This window comes from Penicillium atrosanguineum (genome assembly GCF_028827265.1).
Source record: "Penicillium atrosanguineum strain IBT 20685 chromosome Unknown utg000003l_segment0_segment0, whole genome shotgun sequence".
Lineage (NCBI taxonomy): Eukaryota > Fungi > Ascomycota > Eurotiomycetes > Eurotiales > Aspergillaceae > Penicillium > Penicillium atrosanguineum.
This window is the reverse complement of record NW_026623135.1, coordinates 4,542,717-4,563,126: the sequence shown is the minus strand read 5'-3', so window position 1 is coordinate 4,563,126 and position 20,410 is coordinate 4,542,717. Positions and strand designations below refer to the sequence as shown.

General features: G+C 50.5%; 4 protein-coding genes across 4 annotated transcripts; 2 read left to right on the top strand and 2 right to left on the bottom strand.

Moving 5' to 3' along the window:
• Positions 1–470: 470 nt before the first annotated feature.
• On the top strand, positions 471–1,586 carry N7443_005154 (2OG-Fe dioxygenase family protein; the record flags this gene model as incomplete). Its single annotated transcript, XM_056885210.1, has 1 exon — positions 471–1,586. The coding sequence occupies one exon, from the start codon at positions 471–473 to the stop codon at positions 1,584–1,586; it is 1,116 nt and encodes a 371-aa protein (XP_056743488.1).
• Positions 1,587–2,813: 1,227 nt separating this feature from the next.
• Positions 2,814–4,540, bottom strand: fmqD (FAD-dependent monooxygenase fmqD; the record flags this gene model as incomplete). The annotated part of the gene is made up of 5 exons (XM_056885209.1): positions 2,814–3,066; positions 3,132–3,493; positions 3,559–3,947; positions 4,006–4,222; positions 4,292–4,540. The coding sequence occupies 5 exons, from the start codon at positions 4,538–4,540 to the stop codon at positions 2,814–2,816; spliced, it is 1,470 nt and encodes a 489-aa protein (XP_056743487.1).
• Positions 4,541–5,335: 795 nt separating this feature from the next.
• Positions 5,336–6,886, bottom strand: N7443_005152 (FAD-dependent oxidoreductase; the record flags this gene model as incomplete). The annotated part of the gene is made up of 3 exons (XM_056885208.1): positions 5,336–5,950; positions 6,017–6,606; positions 6,691–6,886. The coding sequence occupies 3 exons, from the start codon at positions 6,884–6,886 to the stop codon at positions 5,336–5,338; spliced, it is 1,401 nt and encodes a 466-aa protein (XP_056743486.1).
• Positions 6,887–7,924: 1,038 nt separating this feature from the next.
• On the top strand, positions 7,925–20,237 carry nrps12 (nonribosomal peptide synthetase fmqA; the record flags this gene model as incomplete). The annotated part of the gene is made up of 2 exons (XM_056885207.1): positions 7,925–8,500; positions 8,589–20,237. 2 exons carry the CDS (start codon positions 7,925–7,927, stop codon positions 20,235–20,237), a joined length of 12,225 nt encoding a protein of 4,074 aa, XP_056743485.1.
• Between the last annotated feature and the right edge of the window lie 173 nt (positions 20,238–20,410).

Genomic DNA, 20,410 nt, shown 5'->3' with positions numbered 1-20,410 from the left:
GGAATCTAATTGTACTGGTTCATCTCTCCGAGGGAATCCAGCAGATTAAATGTAACTCTATATACAAGAACAGAAGGTGACCACACTCCATGATTCGGTCCCTTCAGGGCCAAAAGTAATGTCCCTCTGGGCTTACTTCACATAACGGAAAGTAATCAACCTACAGGGCATGACGCACCTGTGGTCCGATGCATACGACAATAAGCCACCAAAGGTGCCCAGATGCAGCGGTCTTATGTTGGGCACCCTAGGGCTTCGGCACCTCCAATAAATTCAAAAAGCGGCACACACTTAAGGCAGTACATAACGATCGACTCAACGTTGACAGTTCCTTTGAACATTTTACCAATTTTCAAAATCTTGCCAGCCAATCATTCATCATCTCGGGGACTTTGGAATTTCCTGTGTTCCTTCTGTGCTATTTCCGGTGATCTCTTCCCAGCAATTCACTCCTGCTACGGCGAGCATCAATGGAAGCTATATCACCCATCAAAAAGCTATGGGGTATGGTACGCCCCGTCTCACATCTCCAGCACCGTATCCGTGGTTATAGTCCCTATCAGCAATGGAACCGGGGAATAGGAGTGGCAAGTTCCGTCTTGAAGCAGACCGGAGACTTGGCCGTGGAACCTCATCTACCCCCGCTCAACGTTCAGAAGCAGAGGGGCAAAGCCGAGTTTTACGAGGCCATCGGTCGGATCTGCCAGCTACGCCAAAAATACCTGGAGAATCGGACAGTTTTCGTGGATGGCAGGGAGATGGTGCCGCTCTTGAAGGCGCTTGGAGCTAGAGATGAAGACTTCGCGACGCTTCAGGCCGTGAACAACGTCCTCATTGACGATCCGACTCTACCTTTCCGCAAGTCCCGCAATGGAAGATTCTGCTTCGACTGGAATACCAAGTCCTTGCGACGACTTGAGTTCCAGCCCTTTGCACTGTCATTGGAGGAAGACTTCAAACGGCATGACTCGAACACCATCCGTCGCTTCGATGAAGTAGACAATGATTTACAGCGCAACACGGTCTTCCAAGCGCTTCTTGTATTCAAAGGAGTCATGTGCCATGGGATTACGGTGAACGAGCGTCCGAAGCTTAATTATCGCAGCAACCAATGGGTGTGTACGCTGTTTGCTCTGCGCACGGTCACGACGCCAGAAATGCTGGGAGAGCCCGCCCTGGAAGGAGTGCACACAGATGGTGTCGACCACACCATGACAACCTACCTACGAAGTACAAACATGTCGTCTAACAGTGCAGTGACCTTCCTGCATGATATCAAAGAAAAAACCGGCATCCGGCTCAATGAGACCTCACCGGAACTTATCCAGGCCCGAGCGCAGCATCGCAATTTCTTGGACACCCTGTTAATTGTCGATAATGAGCGTAAACACAGCATCTCCCCGGTCTATGCGGTCGATGCCTCCAGAGAGGCTACTAGAGACATGCTGATCTTCTTCACGCGCAAGCCAGTGGTTGGAGACCATATTTCTTCTGATATTGACTCTCTTATTCCTCACCGGGAGAAGCAACTGGAGTTTCCGATCATGAGCCTGTCAGATGGATATGAATTGGAAAGCGCTGAATGAAAATTTTTCATTTGCCCCGGGGAGACTACATTTAGCATATCTCTAAATATGTCGAATACAATGGTGGGATACCGGGTTAAAACCGAGTATATTATATCTATGCAAAATCCGCGGATTCACCACAATTCTGGATAAGTCAGCTTATCCATTAGCCATTTTGTTACACGTATACATCGCTAGTGTAGCTACATATTGTAGTGGTGGAACGCATGACATAATGAATACAGTTGCGGTCTGAGGTGTCCCGAATACCTTGGGCGTAAGCAACAGCTTCCACATGAGAATAGAGACAGAAGAGGCATCTACCCAATTCATTCCAGTTGTCACTACAATCTTTCACTCATCGTGCCGTATTAAGTACATTCCATACGGCCTCAGTCCGGAAAACCGCACGGCTTTAATTAGGATTGCTGCGTTCAGGATTGCCCGTACGGCCTCACGGCCTCAACCTAGACACTTGCGACCTCCCTCAGCACGACCTTAACTAAGTGCTTGTTGTGTGTGTGTGTGTGTGTGTGTTGTCCACTGGTTCTTGTTGATTCAATTTGGCCGCTATACATACCTTCCCTTGTTAGTGGGCCACGCTCCAGAAATTAACATACTAAGCCTGACTACTTTAGCCTAAATAATGATAACGATTTATGCAGTACCTTGATTTCTTTTCATTTTAATTTAAAATGTATTACCTATATATGTTGTATCTAGATGAAATAAACAGCCTAGTTATACTTCTTTGCAAAGAAGTAGAAAAGATTGTAGAAAAGTTTTTTTATGCGGCAACACTACCTATGACGCATGGTTCGTGTAGCGAGCTAGTCCAGATTGGGACTCGGGGGTGGTATTGTTTTGTAGTTGTTCGCTCTCTCCCTCTCTTCTCTTTCTTTCCTCAGTTTGAGACGTTTCTGAATGGCACACAAATTATCCTGTGTTGGACTGTGACACTACCAGACTTCCAACCACTGTACTCTTCTCACATGGTAATAATTAATTTGAAGGTCAAGAGGAATAATCCGTCTTGACTGATGTATTGTTTTATTTTGAAAATATTTGGTCCTTAAGAGTTTTTGAGGTAACGATACGTTCAAGTATGCCGAGATAATATCACTCTCTATTTTTATAATCTATTTTCTTTACACTCTCCATTTATGCAGACATTCACTTCGACAATCTAGAATTCACGCATTATAACCAGGTCAACTCATCCAGCCTTCTCCACAAACAAGGCACCTAGAGACTCAGTGGCACTGGCATTCCAGCTCCGAATTGATTGCTCGGATCCCACTTTTGCTTCGCCGCCACCAGCCTGGGTAAGTTATGCTCTCCGTACCACACTTTCGGACCTTCATCGCCGAATGCCTCATTCACATAGCTATGGTGATTTTCGAATCCCATCGCGCCCTGGATATCTGCGCGAACCGGCTGCATAAAGTCATTGAGTGTACCAGCGTATTTCGGGTCGGTCACGTAGTTGACAAGTATCCTGAGATATCACCACAGTTAGCTGGAATCTCCCCGTCTGGCTTTCATTGCGACAGGAACACATACATTTGAATTTTGGTATCTCGCCATGGAAATACTCCTTGCTCCTCCTTTGGAACCGACATCACCTTCTTTTCGGAATGTCTCTCCATCATGATCAGCCCGTTATACCAGTCGTTCTCATAAGAGAAGGTGTTCCAATGGTTGAACGACGAAACCAATGTGTCCACATCAGTCTTCTTTAGACCCATTTGGTACATGTTGGAATTCCAGCCCGTGTTGCACATGATCTCGGTTGGTTCACCGAAGGCGTTCCATGTCATGTTCTCCCAGGAGGTGACGGTTGGGTTGAGGGCTTTTGCTTTGGCGAGATGGGGGGCAGCCTCTTCGTCGCTCCCTTGGACAATTAATCGGAGATGAATTTCAGCCTATTTTTGCCCTTGTTAGGTTTCCTTTGTTTGCTTTTGTTACTTTGGTTGGGAGGTTCATTCACCTCCTTGGTCGTGTGGTTGAAACCGATTAGAATTCCCCAAAAGACGTTGTGCTCGAGGTCCTCATCCACTGACTTCAATATCTCGAATGCGGAGGCATTCCTGGAGTTGGGAATCACGAAATCACCGACTAGACTGTTGCCACCATTGGTCTGGTCGTAGATCTTAAACGTGGCGGAGGTCACAATGCCAAAGTTATGACCGGCTCCACGAATAGCCCAAAAGAGATCCGGATTTTCGGTCAATGAGGCTGTGACTAGGTCACCTGCTGCAGTGACGACGTTAGCTGAGACCAGCGAGTCTGCCAAAATACCACGCGTGCTGTAAAGAGTTCCCAGGCCGCCTCCAATCATCGTGCCAATCGTGCTAATGCAGCGGTCGGTGCTAAGAGCTAAGCAGGTCAGCCAGACAACTTGGGATATCTAATTTGGGGATCAGAGTGGAATTACGGAGTTCCTTTTTCACATCATATACCACGTCGTACACCTGGCTGTTCTTTACTCCTGGTCCGACAGTCACGGTGTCGGTGTCATAGCCCAAAGCGATGTTTTTCATTAGGCTGAGGTCGATGTTCACCGCCCCCTTGACGGAAGCATAGCCTGGTTTGACACTATGACCTGATCCAGTGGCGAGAAAGGAGATATTATGCTCAGTAGCAGCTGAAACCTGAGTAAAGCAAAAACCCAATCAGCATCGATACGAAAATGACATCGGGGGTATATATGAACAACTTACAATGTTTTTCACATCGAGTTCGGTGGCTGGTTGAATAGCAGCATCATACTGCGGGTCTTCCAGATTGGACCATCTTTCATTGACCTTGAAATATTCCGGATCACCGGGGAGGAATAGATGGGCACCGGAAGACAAGACTGGGCTGAAAATAGCTTTGAAATCAGGACCTTCATCTCGGCTAGCAAGTGCTAGTGTTGATCTCGCTAGGATCGGTAATCCCGCGAGGATTGGGATCAAGTACGATCGCATGATATATACCAAAGTGCCGTTCTCCTTTTGTTTGGTTTCGTTGCGATTTGTCTTGGTGGAAAAATCCGATCTTAAGGGAAATCTACCTATATGTATATATAATTATTTAGGTAGCCACACCAGACTCAACCTGTTGGTGCTCGTTGAATTTCTTTTTGAGTTTGTTTTTAGATCTTGCCTGTTTTTCATCTGATATAGATATTCAGATGCGGAAGAATGTCCCCTTACCGACTAATTTTTACGCTCTACCAAGGTAGTCGATCTTATGCAGTGAAATCAATATTCATGCGAAATCATTCTCACGTTACACAAGAAGAAAATCCAGCCATTTGTCTCACAGGTCCTTGCTTTTTTTTTTTTTTTTTTTTTTTTTTTACAGCCATAGGCCCCTTACGCATTGTTGGATCTAAATTGCCAACATTCTACGCAAGACAGTTGCCTCGGAGACCCTGCATTTTTATTGCAGGAGGAAGCTTACCACGCTATGTCCAGGCAATTTACTTTGATTCCAGCAATTTCTGCATGAGGCTAGCACTGCTTCTGCCTTTTCTCCTGACTGATTTTTGTCTATGCTGGGAGAGGTTGCCCAAATACATAGATTGGTGTAGAGATACTGCATTAATGCCGTGGGAGAGGGACTATCAAGGCTGCAAAGATTAACTAATGCATGGAAACTCACTAGAAGAAGAAGAAAATCACATGAACGGGCTATCCGATATATTGTTCAACTATCCGCCTCTTGGTAGTATATGGGATAGCAACTATCAAATAGTAACAGGTGAACGAAAGTGACAATCACCCTCGCTTGTATGTATTCTCTACCCGATACACCCCATCGATGGGGATATTGGTAGGCACATACTCCTTCCCATCTCGAATAGCCTCCACTACAGATTCGAACTCCTGATAGGCATAGCTCTGACAGTCATGGCTAAAGATCCAGTCAGGATTAGGGAACCGGAACTCATCACGCTTGCTCTCTTCCTTGCCCCAGTCTGACCGGAGCACAGTGGCCTGAAATGTCTGACTCCCCAGCTGGATGACAGACGCTCGTGGGTATCGTATCTTTTCGACCACCTGCAGGGCAAGGGGCACGCGCTCCTTACCTGCCAGTGACAGCGCAATGGCGAGAACAGCGCCATCTTCAATTCCCTGACTTCCACCCTGGGCTACAACGGGGTAGTACGGGTGGGCAGAATCACCAATGAGCATAGTTCGTCCGCCGTCAGAGATCCAGGTGCGGAGTGGAGGACGATAGATGAGAGCATGGTTCACCAACTTGCTGGGCTTGGTGTGCCGAATGACGGCTTCAATTCTGTGCCTACCAGGCCAGTGACTGATGGTCGCCAGTGCATCCTCCATCTTGGCTTGACCACCGCCATTCCATGTCTCACGTGCTCCATAGCAATCCTAGAAACCGAAGTCAGTGGGACAGAAAGGTGATGCAGGGAAGGAAGAAAAGAGTGAGATGTCTACCTTGTGCGTCGTCATCCACACTACTTCTTTGCCCCTTTTCAAGGTCATCATGGCCACATTCAGTCCGTCCCCGAACCAAGCATAGGTCCGGTCCTTTGACTCAGTTCCGGCCAGCACCCATTTTGCATCCTCGTCATTTGCAAATGCGTCGGTCTCAATATGAGCCCGGAAAGTTGCCCAGCCGGTTTCCTGTGGAGCCACCTCCTCCTTGGTGACAAACTTCCTGGACATTCCATGGACTCCATCAGCGCAGACTACACAGTCTCCGCTGATACGCTCCCCATCATCCAAAGTCACACCGGCCTGTCCGTTCTCTTCCCAATAATCGGTCACCCGAGAGCCCAGTCGGATGTCAATCCCCAGCCGGTTCTTGGCGTGGGCGTATAGGAGACACACCAGTTTCCCACGATTTGTCACAATACCTTCCCCCTTTCCAGGGAGTTCCTGCCGAGCAATGAGATTATCGTTATGGTCCATCATATCTACTTGCGTGGAGTCACAGCGATTTAGGACGATCTCTGCGAACAGTTCATCGCCCCACTGGCGGATGACCCTGCTTGCGTTAGGGGCGATCATAATCCCATCGCCAGCTTTACAGTCATCAGCTCAGGAAGAATGCAAATCAACTATCTGATTTACGGGAGTATGGGGATATATGTTGTAGAATAACATACCGTCATGTTTTAACTCGGATACCTTTTCGAGGACAATCACAGAGTGAGCCTTTCGATGACATTCGATCGCCGCGGTAATGCCGGCGAGCCCGATTCCCACAATTACCACTTTAATCCCAGTAGAATTAGGAGCAGCATCATTCCCAGCATGCGGAGCAGATGCCGATAGTTGAGGGTCGGTTGTCATCTTGGTCATTGTTTTCCCTGTGCTAAGGGAGAAAAGCGGAATAAAACTAAGGCCAGAGAGAGGGGAACATGAATCGATCAAATGATAGAGGTTAATGGAAACTAATTAATTTTTTGTCATATGAGTATAACATACGATCAAGCTTACTGCAGTAATCTGCGTGCATATGTATGCCAATGCACCTACTGTTACCTAATCGAGCATAAGCTAGCTAGTCATGTGTACTTTGTCCTCCGCGGACTTTTGATCTTGTGGAATGTAGCATGCTGCCATGCCCTACTGCCCTGCAGCCACGCCAACGTAGATGTATATCCTAACCTGTTCAAGGGTAGCCTGCGCGTAATTCCAATACTAATGATTAGTAATAATTCATTCATAGTGTGAAATTTATAGCTCATTTTGTATTTAATTCGTTGTATGCATTTGTAGTAATACCATATATAATACAGGTGGCGTGCATGCATGAGCGTCGTTCTGGGCCGGGGTATCGTGTTAGGGGGCCTGATGATAATAACTCTATCGGGCAAGTGATTTTCCTTGCATGTCCAGATGCATCATATGTTTCATATAGATGATACATTGAAAAAGAGACATTGCATAAGACCAACTCTCCAGGGCTCACCGCTTATAGGCTAAATAGTCCTAAGACTACCAACCAGTTGCATATCCCTTACAAAAATGAAGTATGTGTTGTATGCCACATTTCGATAGTTGCAATAGCTATAGAGACTTGAACATTGAGCTAGTCGGGACTATCCGATGACGAATTCTTAGCCTTATTGCAATTATTATATGGTGGTATCTATACTGTAAGGAGATGCTCCAGGGACGCACGGTAATATCAAGAATGGAGACTAAGAGAAAGACCATGTATGTGGAGGTTTCTCTTCAGCTGCACATCAACATTGAAAGAAAGAATTTGATGTAATACAAGTCTGTAGATTAAAAGGAGAGAGGATTTGCGTTCTTCTTCCTTAATTTTACCAAGAAGAGCATTTTCGCTCATCATTTGATTTCACCAAGCCCGTTCATCCAATTAGACGGAAGATGACAATCCAATCTCTCGAGGGAGAAATTAATCTCCTAACTAAGAAGTGCCTTTTCCCGATCCGGAACGATGGGAACACTCCCGACGACGGGAAAACAAACTGGGGGCGGACCAAACTATGTACCTGCACCCTCAAGGCAGTTGGAATCCTTCCATCCTCGTCCTGCAAGGCCTCTTGTCCCTACCAGGGCCAGGAGCCAGACCGGAGCCCCGAGGCGCAGCAGAAAGACCCCGTGTGCTTTTTAGCTACCGTGTGGGCTCTGATACTTTGTGAATATGCCGAAGTCGACATCGTCCAAATTGGTGTCTGTCAGACCCCCGCCCCCTTGACAGCCGGGAGTGCAGCGAAGCAAAATATGAAGCTGTTCTCGTCTGCACCAAGTCGAATGGGGTCCGTCTCTCAATTGTTTCACCTCGAAGGATGGTCGGTCTCTAGTGTGAGCCAGAGTGATTATCCATATTTCAATACAGGGGTTGCAATCTATCAAGATCAACATGGGAAACCCGGGAGGGATGCGGCTGAGAATCGGACAGCAGGAGAGTTAGGCAAAGCAAGAGAAGGAGAAGAGGAAAAGGTTTGTCTTAAATTCCTGCCTAAACACGTCCGTCACTTGAGGGAAAAATAAAAGAAACACAAATAGCTGACTGGAAAACTCTCTATAGCAATGTGCTATAATGCTGGCCCTCGATTTGGAAAACTCCGAATGGTCTCTTGAGTACAACACTTCTGTCTTGTCCAGTGGGCAGGCGGACCACATGGCATCCCTGCTGGCTGAAGTAGTGACAACCGTGTCGTTAAAGGCAACGAGCAAGAGTAAACTTTCTCAAATGGCCATCACTAGCAGTGCACAGCAAAAGACAATCAAGGAATGGAATGGCCAAGTATTGGCCCAACCATCAGCTCCTACCATCCACCAAATCATCCACAATCTCTCCGACAGCCAGGGTGACCATCCTGCTTTGTTGGCAGCAGATGGCGAATTGACGTATGCCGAACTGGATGTCATTTCGTCGCGATTAGCACGCCATCTCCAGACACTAGGTGTGAACGCAGGCACTCTCATCCCAGTGTGTTTCAACAAATCATTATGGGCGGTAGTAACCATGCTCGCTATCAACAAAGCCGGGGCGGCATTTGTAACGTTGGATGCGTCACAGCCCTTGAGTCGCCTGAGATTAATTGTGAAGCAACTAAACGGCCCACCCCTGGGACTCACCTCGCCCCAGAATCAAGAACTGATGGGCCATGTGATTACACCGACGTTGGCGGTGGACGCCCAAACCATTCTCACCCTGACCAAGACGGAGAATTGTGAGGCGGAGGGCAAATGTTATAGCGACTGGCCAATCGATCCTACAGCACCGTCATATTGTTTCTTCACATCTGGTAGTACGGGAGAGCCCAAGGGATGTCTTGTGGATCACGCAGCGCTGGCCAGTGTGCAAACCCACTGCAAAGCCCTCCACTTGAATCCCACGAGCCGGGTACTACAGTTTGCGTCTTTCAGTTTTGGAGTGTCTTTGATCGAGATTTGGTGCACACTCGCCGCAGGTGGGACAGTGTGTATGCCCTCCGATTCCGACCGAGTGAGTCGTCTGGCGGATGCCATTGAGTCAATGGAAATCAATTGGGCTTTTGTGACTCCAACCGTTCTGGGGACCATCGATCCAGAGGCAGTTCCTGGACTACGACGTATCATGGTCGCTGGCGAGCCGTTGAAGAAGGCTCAAATCTCTCTATGGGCCAAGCGCACGCGGCTGTTTCAAGCTTATGGCTTTACCGAATGGGCTGGTGTGTGTTGCGTATCGCCGCAGATTCACTCCATAGCAGACATCGGCATTATTGGAGCCCCGGCGAACGCGCGTTGCTGGTTGATTGAGCCTGGGAACTCACGCAGAATTGCCCCAATTGGCGCGGTGGCGGAACTATTTGTCGAAGGACCCAGTCTTGCCCAGGGGTATTTACACAATCCGGAGAAGACGGCCCTCAGTTTCCTGGAGGCACCTGACTGGAGGCAGAAGGAACTACTAGTAGGGGTTGGGGAGTTGTCTTACGGAGGAGGTGTTCGCTGCTACAGAACTGGAGATTTGGCTTACTATGATTCCAATGGCCTGCTTCGGTATGTTAGTCGGCAGGATAGACAGGTTAAGGTGCGTGGGCAGCGGATTGACCTGGGAGAGCCTGAGTTCCATGTAGCTCAGGCATCGCCTCTTTTCCGAAAGGCCGTGATCGATGCCATTGTGCCTGCCGATGGTAATGGGGTTGCCACCCTGGTTGCCTTCGTTGAAGCACCCTTATCACACACGACTCCAATCACATCAAACGATAGGAACACCTTTTACACTATGCCAGACCAAGAGTTCGTGGCCACCGCTCAGCAGGTGATCGAGGCCCTGGAGGAAAAGCTGCCTGATGTCATGATTCCGCGCCTATTTGTGCAGATCCAGTCCATGCCGCTGACTGTCACGGGCAAGATTGATCGACGACGACTCCGGCAAGAGGCAGAGGAACTTCGACATGAGGAGCTGCTGGCATGGACCGGCGTGGCCATTGCTGCCTTGGAGCCCCCACAGACCGTCCATGAACTACTCATCCACCGCCTCGTCATCGAGCTGTTGAACCTTGCCCCGACACAAGTTGGCATGGAACATAATTTCTTCGCCCTCGGTGGAGACTCAGTGAAAGCGATGAAAATGGTCTCTCGGGCGAGAGCGGCTGGCGTCGACCTGATGGCAACACATATCTTTGCGGCTTCCAATCTCGGCGACTTAGCCCTTATGGCGGCTGAGCTGGGTCCAGCAACGACCAGTGAAACGGACCCCAACGAGCCATTTGTATTGTTTGATGCCCAATCCAAGCCAGAGCTAATCGAATCTGCAGCCTCTGTGTGTGGAGTCGAAGCAGCCCAGATTGAGAATATGTATCCTTGTACGCCGCTCCAGGAAGGTATGGTGGCTTTATCTGTTTCTAAGCCTGGGGCATATATTGCACGATTTATTCACCGATTGGAGCCTCATGTGGAAATCGGCTCCTTACGCCGTGCGTGGGAGATGGTAGTACAGGCCAGTCCAATCCTGCGGACAAGAATGGTGACCGACCCCGACGGCAGCAGGATGTTCCAGGTCGTTCTGCGAGAGAGCTTCCAATGGGATGACACAGACTCAGATGTAGAGATTGACTGGGATATGTACATGAAACCGCGGCCAACAGAGACCCTCCTGCTTGGGGCACCTCTGGTTCATGCCGGAATTCTTGCCGGGTCAGATTCCGCCTCCTTCGAGAGCGATCCGTCAGCGACCTACTTCGTGGTCATGATGCATCATTGCATATGTGACCGTTGGGCCTCTGGGCTGATGATGGATCTGCTGGAGAAGGCCTACGCTGGCGATTGTCTCGTCAATAACTCGATGACCCCATTCATCCAATACCTCTCTGGCCAGCTCGCCAGCCCCAAGAGCGAACAGTACTGGAAGTCGGAGTTCCAAAACCTTGCTGCAGAGGTGTTCCCTTCGCTCCCATTCCCCGGATACACTCCAGTGCCCTCGGCAAGCATCCACCTCTCGATTCCCTGCCAGCGTGATGCTCCGGGTGGATACACGATGTCTAATGTGATCCGTTTGACATGGGCTGTGGTGATCAGCCATTATACTAGTTCGCCCGATGTTGCCTTTGGTGTAACCGTTTCCGGCCGAGCTGCCCCCGTGGTTGACATTGAGAAGATGGTGGCTCCCGTCGTCGCAACGGTGCCACTCCGCGTGCGGTTCAGTCCCGAGGACACCATCATAGCGGCACTAGAGGCCATCCAAAACCAGTCGAGTGAGATGGTTGCCTTTGAGCAATTCGGTCTCCAGCGGATCCGCAAAGTCAGTCAGGAAGCGGACGATGGATGTGGCTTCCAAAGTCAGCTCATTGTCCAGCCGTCGTGGGCCGACGAAAATCGACCACTGCTGAACACCTTGGAAGCCGGGTCCTCGGTGGTTGGTGGGTTTGCCAGCTGGGCGCTGTCAGTCATATGTAGCCTGACTGATTCACGGCAGGTAGATGTTACCATGGAATTTGACCCCAACGTGATTTCAGTGCCAGGGGTCGAGCGGATTTCACAGCACTTTGAACAGACGTTGCAGTTCCTCCTAACAGAGCCTTCGCTTCCCATAGGAAAGGTGCCATGTATCAGTTCGATGGATATGCAACAATTGCACAAGTGGAGTGGGCTGACGTCCTCTCCCCGAGGTAACTACGAATGTGTGCACAATATCATACAGCGGCGCTGCGTTGAACAACCCACGGCCAATGCTGTCTGGGCGTGGGACGGAAAACTCACATATGCGGAGCTGGACCAGCTATCTACTAGCCTGGCTGCACAGCTCACCAATACGTGCGCAGTGGAAGCTGAGGTGATTGTGCCCATCTGTATGGAGAAATCCCTTTGGACCACTGTTGCAATCATGGCAATTATTAAGGCAGGGGGTGCTTTTGTACTTCTTGATTCATCCCAGCCGCAGAAGCGCCTGGAAGCTATTTGTCGCCGGGTGAAAGCCCGTTCCATAGTGACATCTCCATCCAAGGTCGAATTGGCCCGAACGTTGGTGGCTGTGGCTGTGGTCGTCGCGCAAGATCAGTCAAAGTCCTGGCCCCCTGCTGCTACATTTACACCAACTGTTGCTGCCCAGCCGATATCCACACTATATATCGCCTTCACATCTGGCTCGACTGGCACTCCTAAGGGAGTCATAATTGATCACCGGGCATTCTGCTCCAGCGCACTGGCTCTCAATACCGCCACGGAAGTCACAAGTCAATCCCGTTTGTTGCAGTTCGCTGGGTACTCTTTCGATGGCAGCATTATGGAGACACTGAGTGTATTGATGGCCGGAGGCTGCTTGTGTGTGCCCTCGAATTTCGAAGCCCGCAATGAGTTGGGCGCGGCGGCGCGTAAATTCCGCCTAACTCATGCCCATCTCACCCCGTCTCTGGCACGGCATATATTGCGCAACGATCCGGATTTTACCGAGATTCTCGTGAGTGTGGGTGAGCCCTTGACGCCTTCCGATGTGGCCGACTGGGCCGGCAACAACCCCAAGTGTCGAGTGATGAATGGTTATGGACCAGCCGAGTGTGCGGTCTCCACCACCATTCAGCCATGTATCAACACAGGCTCGAACCCTCAGAACATCGGGTTCCCACTCACTGGCGTCAGCTGCTTTGTGGTACATCCCGAAAGCCATGAAATCTTACTGCCCATTGGCGCAGTGGGCGAGCTTCTTGTGGAAGGCCCCACCGTCGCTCGAGGCTATCTGGACGATCCAGTCCAAACCGAGGGGGCCTTTATCTCCTCTCCGACCTCCTGGCTACGCATTATGCGTCCCGAAGGACCGTATGGTCGGTTGTACAAAACTGGAGATCTCGTCAGTTACAATAGCGACGGGTCACTGCAGTACGTTGGCCGTCGGGATGCCCAGGTAAAACTACGCGGGCAGCGCATTGAACTGGGGGAGGTCGAGGATCATGTCCGGCAGTCTTGGCTGGAGATTGATCAAGTTGCTGTCGAGATGGTCACCTTCAAAATATCGTCTTCGTCCAACACCCAAAGCCTTGTTGCTTTCGTGGTGCCTGCCGACATGGTGGCAAATTCCACAAACGGGGCAGGCGACGGTACTATCGTTCTAATTAACCATCCATCACCCTTATTCAAGGCGCAAGTGTCAGTTGCCCGTCTTAAATTACAAAACAGGATGCCCCTGTACATGGTCCCAGAGATCTTCTTGCCTGTCCGCTATCTACCCCAGAACATATCCGGCAAGCTGGACCGACGCCGGCTGCGTGATCTCGCAGAGGGGTGCTCACCTGAACAGCTAGCATTATATCGCGTGGATTCAGATAAAGCTTCCGCAAGAGCTCCTACCTCTGATGCAGAGCGGACGTTGCACGAGGTGTGGGCACATGTCTTGAACCGGCCTTCCGAGGAATTTGGGGTGGATGATAATTTCTATCATCTTGGTGGTGACTCCATTACTGCCATGCAGATTGTGGCACAAGCGCGCTTCAAAGGCCTGCGAGTAACCCTCGACGAAATTATGAGACACAAAACGATTTCCCAAATCATCCTCCATTCAGAGCAGTGCACAGCCGGATCGGCCGCCATTTGTGGGGAGCAGCACGATGAGGAAGAGGAACTTGACGCCTTTTTTGATCTTTCTCCAGTTCAACAGATGTTTCTAGATCAGCAACCTGAGGGAACTGGTATCAACCGCTTCAACCAGACCTTCTTGCTCCGTCTCACTCGGCCCATGTCGTTAGATACGTTGCGCGCCGCCCTGGATACTCTACATTCCAGGCATTCCATGCTGAGAGCCCAATTTGCACGGCTGCCTGATGATGGTCGGTGGATGCAAAAGATTCTGCCACCTGGCCCGGGAGAGACACACTATCACTGCGCTTCCCACCAACTGGATTCCCGTTCCGAGATAGGCGCAGTCACAGCGGCCAGCACGCACTTGATCAACGTGGAGAAGGGCCCTCTGACTGCGGTAAATCTAATTGACATTACGGATGACGGCTCGCAGCACATCTTCCTGGCGATTCACCATTTGGTGGTTGATCTTGTTTCGTGGCGCATCATCCTAGCCGATCTCAATGCATTGCTCGCTGGGGAGACTCTTGCACAGGAGACCAATTCCATCTCATTTCAGACTTGGTGTCGCCGCCAGGCCCAGTTTGCACAACATTCGCTGTCCCCTGAGGCCGCTCTCCCATTGACCTTGCCAGAAAGTTACCATGAGGACAGCAGGGAGTTCTGGTTCAATTCTGCCGACCAGTCCAACAGCATGGGGGATACACAGACTCAAAGCTTTACTGTGGATCAGAAAACCACACAGTCGTTATTCAAAGGAGCACAGGTTGCCTATGACTGCCAACCAGTCGAGATCCTGCACGCTGGTCTCTTATACTCCTTCCTCAAAGCTTTCCCTGCTCGCAGTGCGCCCATTATATTCAATGAAGGCCACGGCAGAGAACCGTGGGAACCCACTATCAATCTCGCACAAACCGTAGGTTGGTTCACCACCGCCTGGCCCGTGGTGATGGCGGCCACCCTCGAACTGGATCGTCACGACTTCCATCATATCTTGCGTCTAGTCAAAGATGCACGACGAGCGGTACCAAGCAAGGGGTGGGCGTACTTTACGTCTCGCTATCTCAGTCCGGACGGTCAACGCGCTTTTAGGCAGGAACACCCGATGGAGATCATTTTCAACTATGCTGGCGAGTTCCAACAATTGGAGCATGCAAATGGATTATTCGCTACCGAATCCCATGGAGATCAGGGAGCCCTGGACGCAGGTGATGATATCCAACGGTTTGGCATCTTTGAAATCGGTGCATCAGTGCAAAACGGTGGTTTGCGGGTTCAATTGGTGTACCCCCGCCAGATCCAACAAGCAAATCTTATTGACAAGTGGGTGAAAATATATCAGGCAACACTAGAGGGTGCAGCATCCCAACTCCAGGTTGCAAGCCAGAAGAAAAACCACACTCGCTACACGTTGTCCGATTTCCCTCTGCTGCCATCCTTGACGTACCCGCAGCTGCAAGAACTTGTGCTCACAACATTACCGACTATGAGTATTTCAATGGAAAATGTTGAGGAGATTTATCCATGCTCACCTAGTCAGCACGGGATGCTCATCGCCCAGGCCAAAGCTGCGCACAGCTACAACGCCAGTGTGACGTGGAAAATCCAATCCGCAAATGATGGGAAGCGCCGGGCAGCTGATCCACAGCGTCTGTATGCCGCTTGCTCTCAGGTTATCCAACGGCACGCAGCTTTGCGCACTGTTTTCATCGACAGCCCACGCAGTGGCTCCTACATGGAACAACTCGTCTTGCGACATGTTCCAACGGAGGCCGTAGTCAGCCACACAACTTTATCGGGATCGAATCCTCCTCTCCCAGCTGCCCTGTCAGAAGGTTGGCCCAAAGGGCAGTTGATGCACCGAATGAACCTGTGCCAATGGAAGCATAACGGAGAGGAAGAAGTCATGATTCGCCTTGACATGAGTCACGCGATTATGGACCGAACAACCATGCAGATCATTGAGCGCGATCTATGCCTGGCGTATGAGGGGAAGCTTTCACCGAGCAGAGGGCCGCTCTTTAGTGATTATGTGAGTTATATCGAGCGGCAAGATGGGGAGGCCGACTCCTCCTACTGGCAACACTATCTTCAAGACGTCGAGCCGTGTCTGTTCCCGAGAATTAGTGGAGAGGAAAATACCTCCAGCGAGGATTGGGGCCACGCCTCTCGCACGTTTCATCATAGTAGCCTGGGCAAAAGCACCATAGAGGAATTCTGTCGTCGTCACAATGTGACAATGTGGAACCTGGCAGGCCTTGCCTGGGCCCTGGTCCTCCGCAGCTTCACCAATTCTGACCATGTTTGCTTTGGCTATGTCAAGTCTGGCCGTGACCTCCCCATTGTTGGCATCGAGGACGCAGTAGGTGCCATCTTGAATCCTCTCACCTGCCGGGTATCTTTCGCTGGGGAGTTGACCGTACGGGATAGTATCTGCCAGCTGCAAAAGGAGTATTTGGACAGTCTTCGGCATCAGTGTTTCCCGCTCTCGAATGCCCACAGGCTTGCCGGTGTCATGGACGGATCGCTTTTCAATACCTCTGTTGGGGTGCAAAGTGGCCAGATATTGCAAGCGGGAGCCAGAGCCCTAGATTTCACAACACTTGCCATGGAGGATGGAGCTGAAGATGATCTGATTATCTCTCTGATTCCTGGCGGCGATAACACCACTGTCGACCTCCGATTTAAAACATGCGTTCTGTCGCAACAGCAGGCCCGCAGCGTTGTTGCCACCTTTGAGAAAGCGATTCGGTCCATTCTCACGGCCAAGAACGATAGTCCGGTTACAGCGCTCGAAGTCCTCAGCGAGCATGACTTTGACCAGATCTGGGCCAGAAACCAGAGTCTGCCCATTCGTGTGGAGTCTTCCGTCCATCAGATCATTCACGAGCGCTGCATGGAGTACCCGGACAGTGAGGCTGTATGTGACACTAACGGATCGTTTACCTACCGAGAGCTCGAAGATCTTGCGTCACGCCTGGCGCAACATCTTATCTTCAAGTGTGGTGGCGTGGCTCCTAACGAGGTGGTTCCCATTTGTATGGAAAAGTCCCGCTGGACGCCTGTGGCTATGTTGGGAGTGCTAAAGGCTGGTGGCACCTTGCTGTTACTTGATACCTCGTATCCCCAACAACGAAGAATGGAGATTTGCTCCGAGGTTCAGGCCCGGCTTGTGGTCAGCTCCTCGACACATGCATCCATCAGCAATGAGTTGGCATCCACCGTGATCCTCGTAGGACCAGAAAATTGTGCTTGGAACGAGGATTCCCAGAGTGATCCCAACTCCAGAAATATTCGCCTTCCCATTGTCCAACCCGAGCATGCCCTATATGTGGTCTTCACTTCGGGCTCCACAGGCAAACCCAAGGGGGTTGTCATCGATCATGGGTCTTACTGCACAGGTGCTCGAGGTCATATCGGGGCTGCCAAGCTCACTAGACACTCTCGAGTGACACAATTCTGCTCCTACGCCTTTGATATGAGTATGGTTGAACAACTGAGTGTTCTCATGGCGGGTGGCTGTATTTGCGTGATCTCCGACGAGCAGCGCAAAAACAACTTCGGCGAAGTCGCATCCACTCTCAATGCCAATTTTGCCATTCTTGTGCCATCAGTAGCCCGTCTTTTCCGCACCGAGGAGTTGGCCACGATTAAGAGCATCATGCTGGCAGGCGAATGCATGACGCAGACGGATGTATCTTTCTGGGCGCCTCATGTCCATTTAATCAATGGTTATGGTCCTGCAGAGTGCTCTGCCTTGTCTGTCGTCCAACCATCTATCTCCACCACGAGTGACCCGCGCAACATTGGATATCCCGTGGGATGCGTTTTATGGGTGGCAGACAGGAACGACCACCATAAGCTGGTTCCCCAAGGGGCCATTGGTGAGTTATTGATTGAAGGCCCAATTGTCGGCCGTGGATACATCAATCAGCCGGAGAGGACAGCAGAGACTTTTATCGAGCCCCCGGCCTGGCTGCAGGCCCTGCGACCTCAAACGAACTCTGCCCGTCTCTACAAGACCGGCGATTTGGTCCGTTCAAATGCGGATGGATCTCTCCTTGTACTAGGTCGTAAGGATCGACAAGTCAAAGTACGAGGACAACGGCTAGAGTTGGCCGAGGTAGAGGTTCACGTGCACCGGTCCTTCGATGGTGTCGCTCGCGATGTCGTAACTCAGATTATTGTGCCCGCCGGAAGCACCAAATCCCAGCTTGTTGCAATGATCCTTTTGCAGGAAGACAACCACCATGCAGGTGGACCAAAAGGCAACGACTCTCAGATTCTGGGACCTCCCAGCGATAATTTCGCAGCGCAACTGGCCGCCGCGGAGATCCGACTACGCCAACAAGTCCCTGATTTCATGGTGCCCGCCATCTTCCTCCCTGTTGCGAACATGCCTCGAACGCAATCAGGCAAGATAGATCAAAATCGCCTGCGCAATCTCATCACATCAATGCCTTTGGACAAGCTACATGGGTATCGGGCCTCGTCCTCACTGTCGTCGTCCTTGGTCGGGAACCAGCTCTCCACCGACGCGGAACGTGAGTTGGCAAATATCTGGGCAACGGTTCTCGATATTCCGGTTGGGACCATTAGCGCAAGTGATAATTTCTTCTTCCGTGGTGGGCACTCGATTGATGCAATGAAGGCATCTGCACTGGGTCGGGCCGCCGGCATGAGCTTCGGAGTTGCCGACATCTTTGACCATCCTGTCCTCTCAGAGCTAGCCAGTGTGGCAGTCCCCAAAGATAGCACTGAAAGCAAACCGTGGGAACCATTCTCTCTCAGCCCAATCAAAGATCCTCAGGCGCTGCATAAGGAGTTATGTGCAAAGAACATCATTCCTGTCACAAGCACATTGGAGGATTTGCTCCCCGCTACGCAAGCTCAGCATTTGTTCATCAAGAGAGGAACATTCCATTCGTATAACTGGACGATTAAAGGGCGCTCGCTCAACATGGATCGTCTTCGGGCGACATGTCAAACCCTGGTAGACCGACACAGTATTCTCCGGACCAGCTTTGTGGAACGTGACGGGCGCCCCATTCAACTTGTGCTGGCAAACTTGGACGTCAAAGTGCGCGAGATCCGATGCTGGTCAGAAGAAGATCCCTTGGAAGTATGCAAAGCCCTGTGGGATGGTAAAGACTGGCCTACCCTGAACGTCTTGGGTGGCTCCTTGCCTGTGAGATTCACGCTTGTCTCTCGCCCAGGGGACGAGCATGTTGTTCTCACGATCCAGATTTCACACTCTCAGTGGGATGGTGTCTCTATTCCAAAGCTTTTCAGTGATTTCGCGGCCATCTACAATCAAACTCCGCTACCGCCGACCTCCGGCTTTACTCATTACCTATACCATCGAATTTCGTCTGCGAGAGAGGATGTCCAACAAGATCCAACATTCCAATTTTGGCGACGCTACCTCGAAGGTGCTAACATGGCCGTTCCTTTTGCACCACGCGCACTCACTCTCTGTGCAGAGCCGGCTGCCGCAGCGCAGTCTGGTCAAACGCTCTGGGCGTTCAAAGGAATCACCCCTCCAACATTACCATCAGGAGTCACCATGGCTACGTTAGTCAAGGCAGCAACTGGGTTCTTCCTCTCTCATCATCTAGGTTCAAGGGACATAGTCTTTGGCCACACTGTCAACGGCCGAAATCTGCCCATGGATAACATCGAATCTCTCCTGGGGTGCACTCTCAATTTTGTCCCTCTACGGATTACCTTCCCTGAAGATTCGACCGAGTGGACGGTCATGGATCTTCTACGCCATGCACAAACCCAATACACCCGGGCCCTCTCCCATGAACATGTCGAGCTCCGCGACATTTTCCTACACAGTACCAACTGGCCTGCAGAGACGTCACTGAGCTTGATCGTACAGCATCAGAACATCGATCTGAGTTTCAGTCTTCCTTTACAGGGATCAAGCGTTGATGGTGATCGAGAGGATGACGGTTCCCTTGATGTGCAGTATTCAAAATTCGCTCGCTTCGATCCTTTGGATGAAGTCTGGATATTCACTGAGCCTCATGCGGATCGATTGGAAGTTCAGGTTTGTGCCAGCAGTCGTGTACTAGGTCAAGAGCAAGCTACAGAGCTGGTCAATCACATCTCTGCTATTATCGACAAGTTTTCAGCCGACCCAACGGCAAGACTGTTCGACATTGCATTCTGAAGTGGCTGGCTCTTGACAAGCTAGGATAATATCCTTACAAGTATCATTCATCTTTGGTATCATGCAACTCCAACTCTACTGTTGTTTTCTGGGTCGCATATCAATCATATCATGTACATATTTGACCTTAGACAGCCCTCCATACTCAATACATCCCAGGCTCTGCCTATGGT